This window comes from Argopecten irradians, chromosome 4 (assembly GCF_041381155.1).
Source record: "Argopecten irradians isolate NY chromosome 4, Ai_NY, whole genome shotgun sequence".
NCBI lineage: Eukaryota > Metazoa > Mollusca > Bivalvia > Pectinida > Pectinidae > Argopecten > Argopecten irradians.
Genome location: NC_091137.1, coordinates 43,336,467 through 43,344,074, shown reverse-complemented (window position 1 = coordinate 43,344,074; position 7,608 = coordinate 43,336,467). Strand labels below are relative to the sequence as shown.

General features: G+C 33.1%; 1 protein-coding gene across 1 annotated transcript; it reads right to left on the bottom strand.

The window, feature by feature from the left end:
* Window positions 1-144: 144 nt before the first annotated feature.
* On the bottom strand, window positions 145-6,209 carry LOC138321764 (1-acyl-sn-glycerol-3-phosphate acyltransferase alpha-like). Its single transcript, XM_069265707.1, has 4 exons — window positions 6,035-6,209; window positions 5,042-5,137; window positions 3,756-3,828; window positions 145-2,931 (listed from the first exon to the last, which is right to left on the bottom strand). The coding sequence occupies exons 1-4, from the start codon at window positions 6,203-6,205 to the stop codon at window positions 2,777-2,779; spliced, it is 495 nt and encodes a 164-aa protein (XP_069121808.1). The 5' UTR covers window positions 6,206-6,209; the 3' UTR covers window positions 145-2,776.
* Window positions 6,210-7,608: the final 1,399 nt, after the last annotated feature.

Genomic DNA, 7,608 nt, shown 5'->3' with positions numbered 1-7,608 from the left:
CATGCTTTTGATTTTATAGTTATACAGACATTTGATATAAGGGTAAGTCTGTGTAGTCACATAACAAAGCAATGTTATAAAATTGTGTATCGATAACGTAGATTAAGCTATGGTCATTGCACATATAATTCAATAATATATAAATATGTTTTACTTTTATTTTCCATAAATATGTTTGCCACATATACATATAATTTACGCATTCTTGCATTTCTCTTGTTCATATTTCTCTTGTTCACACACTAGCAATTGCATTGTGTTTTATTATTATTATTAATTGGGGGGGGGGGGGGGTTGAAAAAAAAAGGGGGGGGGGGGGAGGGTAGAAAAGAAAAAAAAAAAAAGAATAAGAAAGGGATATAAGTGGTAAAGGAAACTACTGTTTCTAGTAAAACAATGCATTTGCAACTGTAAATATCTTGAAAAAGAACTCAATCTGAACAGTCAGTCTTAAAAATCATATTAAATTTGAAAATTAAAAGTTCTTGAAAGATCTCTGACCTAGGTTTACTCTCCCTACCCTTCCTTTTTTCTGAGATCCTCATTATAGCCTCACCAGCAATTCACAAGCTAATTAGGCCTGCCACTGTGTAAACAAAGTGTCAATCAGATTATTGCCTACGAAATCTCGTAAAAGGCTAAAAGGCTAACATTAGGTCCAAAGATGTTCCGATTCTAGGCCAGGGGTTATGCTGAGGTCACCCTGAACCAGGCATTGTTAGTTTTGTATTGAAGCATAACGTATAAAGAGCATTGTAGTGGAGGGGAATTACAAGTCTAATTTTAATTAGATTGACATCATAGAATCATTACAATACAAAATCAACCTGGTCATCATCATCTTCTTCATCTATTATTTCACAAACTGTAATCAGCCATTATTTTAATCTTATACTTATAATCAAAGCGTATATGTGATATGTCAATATTAGGCCTATTAATAACCCATACTACTTCTTTCTTTGAAGAATTTTCATGAAGTGTTGATATATATATTCATGCAGTACTGCTAGGTTTCATATGTATTGACTGATAAACGACATATATATTTGCTGTCTGATATTGAGTCTTTAAATAATTATAAGAATTGAAAGTTCATTCATTCCTTAAAGGCCCACTACCTTTCTGCAGCATAATTTAAAGGTTTCTAAAAGCCATTAATAGCAGTATACATCGATGGCCTAAGATAAGGTTACAACACCGAGCATAGGCAAGATTTCCTGCGTAATATATGATAACAGTGGAGATTCATTGTTGTTTTGCCTTCTGGCGTGGTGATAATCAACTACCGTGCAGTATTTAGGACAACGGGAAAAATAAGACGACCCGCGTTTATTTATTTGAATTAAATTGTTCAGAAGGCGATGATAAGTGTAGTATTAACGGTAAGTTAATAAGTTTTGCTACTCTATAAAATTATCAATCTGGCTGTGCATTCCCATTTCAAAAATTAAAAGCTGTTTCGGAAAGGTAGTGGGCCTTTAAATCTGTCAAATATGACTTTATTATACAGAATTATCACTTATATTTTTACTAAAGTAGTAGCGTAGTTTGAAAGATTCTATAGTAACAAAATGCCTATAGTAAGTTATTCAAATACAGATCTTCATGTACATGTCATACTTTTTAGTTTGAAAAGAAATGAACAATCTCATGACAAAACATAATATATTCACTAACAAAATGATATATAGATAAAACTTTTTTAAACATATTTTTAAAGATGTAAATTCAATGTACATGGATATGTGTAGAAGAGCAAGGGAAAATACAAATCCCTGTCGCGTGCCCCAACTAGGAATCAAACCTGGTTCTCCGGTATGAAAAAATAAGGCTCCACTGGCTAAAACCAAAGAAGCATTATCCGTGAGCCGAGTTAAAAAGATAGTAAATATGTACAAACAACATCGACCCACTCCTATTACATAATGTACCGTATTCGACCCAATAAGCGCCCATGTCCCTATAAGCACCCCTCCCCCTTTTTGAGGCCTCAATTTCAATTGCCCAGGCATAAATAAGGTCCAAAATTACATAAAACGGTATAAATTTGCAATAATTTTGACTTATTAGCACCTTTTCATTTTTATCAATGTTTAAGCGCCCTGGGCGCTTATTGGGTCGAATATGGTAAGTAACTTTTGTTTATAATGTATATAACTTTCTTAAGAGTAAACATAGACCTTACTTATAGATAATCGTTATAAGAAATCTCTTTCATATCCAGCAATGAAATTATGAATATTTATCTAATGCATTTCTATTATAACAAAATATCTATCAAAAAAGCTCCAGATTAAATCTCAGGAAAACATTTATGACAAATCAATGCGTCGAAATGTAATGAGAAGAATAAATTAAATAATCAACGGCAAGATCAAGGTTAAGGTATTGTACTTTCATACATTATACAGTAATCTCATCTTGTGTGTAATGGGATGTGATGTCATGCATTTGTGTGTACAACATCACATTTTACTGTGAACATTTTTACACACAAGCATATGACATCACAATCAATATCTATTTTCAAGAGCAGACAACTCTGAAATATTCAACGATGGAAAACACCATTTTGTTTTTTGTTTTCATTTTTTTTCACAGACATTTGGGGCACAGAGACCTGGTACAAATTTCTAACCAACAGTATTTATATAAATTACTATATAATACAGTGGATATATATTGATGGTTGAAAATTTGTGCCAAGTCCTTGTGATTTGGGACTGTTTTATTACAATGATTGTGTTTTAGAAATTTACGTAATCACATTTCACTAGTTAGTGACAGAATTTGCCTGGGTGGCTTCTAAACATGTTTTCTTAAACACCTCCATCATTTGTGAGCGGACACTTTCAGCCAACTCTGCTACATCCTCCAGCTTTTTCCCTTCAGTTGAAATGGGTGGGAGACAAGTAATTATGAATTTACCTTTGAAAAAGAAAATAAATATTAAAGGCCAAATACATATATATATATATATATATATATAATTCCATTCCCCCCCCCCAAAAAAAAAAAGTTATTAAAAACAGTTATAACACAAAACAAGAGACCCAGAGGCCCTGTATCGCTTACCTGGTTTGTAATGCCAAGTAATTTTCTGAATACAGAGTCATTATTTCTTTTCTGAAGGAATTTACCTCTAATTTTCTTAATAGGTCTCATTATTTCTGCTGCAGGGGGTCAGAGCCAAAATTTATACAAACTCTGTTCCCCTTCCTCCAAGGATGTTTCTGAACAAATTTGGTTACATTCCATGTAGAACTCAATCTTATTAAAATTAGACTTGTAATACAAGTATTGAATCGTTACGTAGAGTATCGTAGTGGGTGCGGAATTACAAGTCTAATTTTAATTAGATTGTGTAGAACTCTATGACTTTTAAGTAGCGATTTAAAGAAAATGATGACTGACAAGGGATAGACATACAGATGGACGGGTGACGGACAACACGCCATGACATAAGCTCCCCGGCTCTTCGGGCCAGATGAGCTAAAAATTATATCAAGGGCCTAAGATGAGGTTATAATACCAAACAAATGCAAGTTTCTCTACATAATCTATGTTAACAGTGAAGATTCATTTCTCTATTTTGCCGTCTGGCACAGTGATTTTCAACTAAAACAACAGACAACGGACGACAACAGACAAAAGGCGATTAGAATAGGTAGTTTGAGACTTCGTCTCAGGTGACCCAAAACGTAATGAATATGCTATGTCATTTTAATATGTAAAACCAAATTGATTCTTACCTGGATTAAAGATCTTTTCTTTCTTGCTGTAAAATTCGGAATATGATGACATTACAACAGGAACAATGGGAATCTGTGGAGATAAATAAAACATTAATAAAATACTTCTATGGCTAGTGACTGGAGTTCCCGAGTTTGGACCTAAAGTCTGTCTGCTACATTTTCTTCTTTCCTGTTACCATATTTAAGGAATAGACTTGATTTTGTTGAGGATATGAGGGTATAATGATAATGGAGCACGTGTAAATTATGTAACCTTGGCGAAACCAGGTTACATAGAATTTACAAGGGCTTCATTATCATTATACCCTCATAACCTCTACAAAATAAAAATCTATTCCTTATATTTACAGTTTTTCACGTAAATGAATATAATTTATTTTTGCATATTTGTTATTAAAATACACTTATTTTATTCTCTCCCGTCTTCGGCCACGAATTCGATTGAACTGCTAATTGGAATTGAGTCATTTATATATTCCCACCAAAAGTCGGGTCATGACCCCACGTTGCTATGCCATCGACTAACAATAGAATCGACGTACGTGTTGTGCTATCATTATACACAGATAATGATAATACTAGAATGCATGGTTATTGAGTCCATGTCAGTGCAAACTGTAAAGATATTACTTCAATCAAATCTGGACTGTATATTGCTTATACTACAAGTAAAACTCTACTAAAAGCTGTAAACAAAGAAACATAATGTTTACTAATAAATCAATAAAAATTTAAGGGCCTAGGAAATTCATATTCTGATCTATCAAGAGTTACTTCCCTTCATTTCACTCTGTTAGATAATATTCTGCCTTTGCATATTACAGATTTACCTCCCTTTTGGATAGATATCCATTTGGTTTTATTAGTTTAATGTCCTATTAACAGCCAGGGTCATGTAAGGACATGTAAGGACATGCCAGGTTTGTTGGTGGAGGAAAGCCGGAGTACCCGGAGAAAAACCATAGACCAGCGGTCAGTACCTGGCAACTGCCCCACATGGGATTCGAACCCGCATCACAGAGGGGGAGGGCTTGTGGTTATATGTCGAGACATCTTAACCACTCTGCCATTATGATGTCTTTATTTTGTAAAAGACACGCAACTCATGTCATTTTCTCTAAAAAGTATGATTTTAGCCATTGAAACATGTGATGTCACAATCAATACCAACCAGCATGAACAGATAACTCTGTGATATGCAAATGCAGAACAGAGATAGGTGAGCGGAAGTATATCATCTTCTCTCCTGTCACCTCAAAATAAGATAAATATTTGAAACAAACCTGAGATAACACAGCTAGATTGAAAGCTCCCTTTTTAAATGGTAACATTTCAGGTGCTGGATTTCTTGTACCTTCTGGGAATATTATGATTGAGATCTATGTTAAAAAAAAAAACAAGAATAAAATTTTAATACTCTAACGAAGAGAAGTTAAAGTAAATACAATAAATTTAACTCATTTACCCCTGAATTTTCATAATGAACTATTCCAGTCTTTGAATCAGAAGAGCTCAAATATGTCTATAGGGGTGAATGAGCTAATAAGTGTTACATAAGTAATACACTTCTTATTTATAATGTGTATACTTTATATCCCAATTTTCATGACATTTTCATGTAGTAGATAAACATTATTGAGCTAAGAACTATCAGATATTACTCAAAACACTAATAAATATTATACAGAAACACAAACAAGTAAATTGATGTTCATTTGTTACAATGAAGTAACATTAGAAATAAGTTTTTTTCTCAATTAAGTAGCCATAACTCTGTCAAATAATGTTCACAGGAAGTTCTAATCAGGCATAACTAAGCTCTTTAAGTACATAACCTTGATACCAAGTTTGAGGATAATTGATCAAAGTTTGCATAAATTAAAGACAGAAAGTGTACAAATTGATTTTTTAGTATATAGATGATACAGTATATTTTGTATCAGTAATTTATGTGGGCCAAAATTTTCACGATTTTAAGTAAAAGCGATAAAATAAAATTTTAGCAGTTTTAAATTTTTGCGATGGTATACCATATATGAGTCAACTAGTTCTCAATTTCACATATCAAATATTCACAATCATAATATCCAATAAGTTCACCAAAATTTCATCCCCAGAAATGGAATGATCAAAATAGATCAAAGTACTGTTAGTACTGAACTGAAAAAGCATTAAAGTAATAAAATTTATTATGATCAAAATAGAAAGACTAGGGAATGCACAGAAAAGTTTAAAAATCACTTATTATATACAAGAAGAACACAAATTTTACAGACCTTTTCTTTCTTGATATGTTTGCTTGTCTCCGACAGAATGGATGCTGCTTCTTTGCGATTGGTTCGATTAACAAATACAGTACCGACCATCCACATTACTAGTCCTAGAGGCCCTGAATACAACAACGACTTCTTAACCATTACTGAACAGGACTCGGGCCAGATCTCCATAGTACCTTTACAAAAAACAACCAGTGTCACGATGAGTTTCACTGTTATGCTTTATTGATTTATAAGTAATCTTCATCCATGTATGTGTGTTGTATAGAGAGATAGGGATGAATTATGTGATACAGGAAAAGTTGCCTTAGAGACCACCTCTTCATAAAGACCCCCTGGGCCTAATTTCATGAACGTTCTTCCACTTAGGAATTTCTTATAAAACATCATATTTCTCATAAAAAAGTATTTAAGAAGTTAAGGAGAAGTTTTAAGTTAAATGAGCTTTCCTTAATATCTGTAATACTTTCCTATGGAGAATTTCCTCAAAGTTAAAGAATGTTCATGAAACTGGGCCATGCTCAATAAGACCACTTTCGTTTGGGGTCTGAAAACGTCAAACTTGACCTTTTCACTATTATTTTCTTTGTCATTTGGGTGTCTTTATATAGAAGAGATTGGGTTATTGATAGGACGTTAAACCCCATAAACTAAACTAATAATTAATATATAATTTAATAATATGCAGATGCTCCATCGCTGACAATTTAATAATATGCAGATGCTCCATCGCTGACAATGCATAAATGGTTCTCATCATTTAATCAATAATTGGTGTTTAATCATGTATATATATATATGTGTTCAATTAACACATAAATAATAAAAAATGATATATTTTGCTTTTCGTGCATGCACAATCAGTACTTCACTCCATATAGAGCATAGCTCCATGTAGTGTTTTTGGAACACAATTGATTATTTTTAATATTTCTATCTCAGTAAAATAAGAAGCTACAAACTTTTTACAGGTGGTAATGGCATCATATGTTGTTAAATATTGGTAAATCCATGGGATGTGGGTGTTTCGGTGGAATTTAAAAAATATGAACTGGTACCCAGGTGTATTCATATTTTTTTTTTTGGTATAAATTGCATTTCAGCAACACAAATATTCATAGTCATCACTCATCCAACATCATCATCATCATCATAGTAGTCCCCTGAAAAAATTATCATTATCATCAGTACATATATGCATCTTCTGTTTCTATCCTGATCCGGAATACTTTGCCACATCGCAACACTAAATAAGTAATCTCTCTACTGATCTGGAGCTGATTTGTGTAAAATACACAATTATTGTGGAAATCTGCAAGAAATATCTTTCCGGAACTTTGAAATGGGTCCCAACATCTCTCTGTGCAATATTCTCTACAATCAATGTACCCGTAGTGTCTACTTCATTTGGATTTGTAATGAGTTGTGACTCTTTTGTTTGCAGAGGTGGGTTCTCGTAGTGGAGTTTCATGAACTGATAAAAGTCTAAGAGTTTGTAGTAAAATATGATGATATCACTGTTTTATATTCTTGGCAGGGGCGGTTGAAAGGACTACTTCATCTGAGCTATCAAC

Excerpts from the sequence above, each read along its gene's own strand:
- LOC138321764 (XM_069265707.1), bottom strand. The coding sequence starts at position 6,205 with ATGGAGATCTGGCCCGAGTCCTGTTCAGTAATGGTTAAGAAGTCGTTG. Across the intron at positions 5,138-6,034 it reads AACATATCAAGAAAGAAAAG|ATCTCAATCATAATATTCCC; the intron begins GTCTGTAAAATT and ends TTTTTAACATAG. Across the intron at positions 3,829-5,041 it reads ATCTAGCTGTGTTATCTCAG|ATTCCCATTGTTCCTGTTGT; the intron begins GTTTGTTTCAAA and ends TTATCTCCACAG.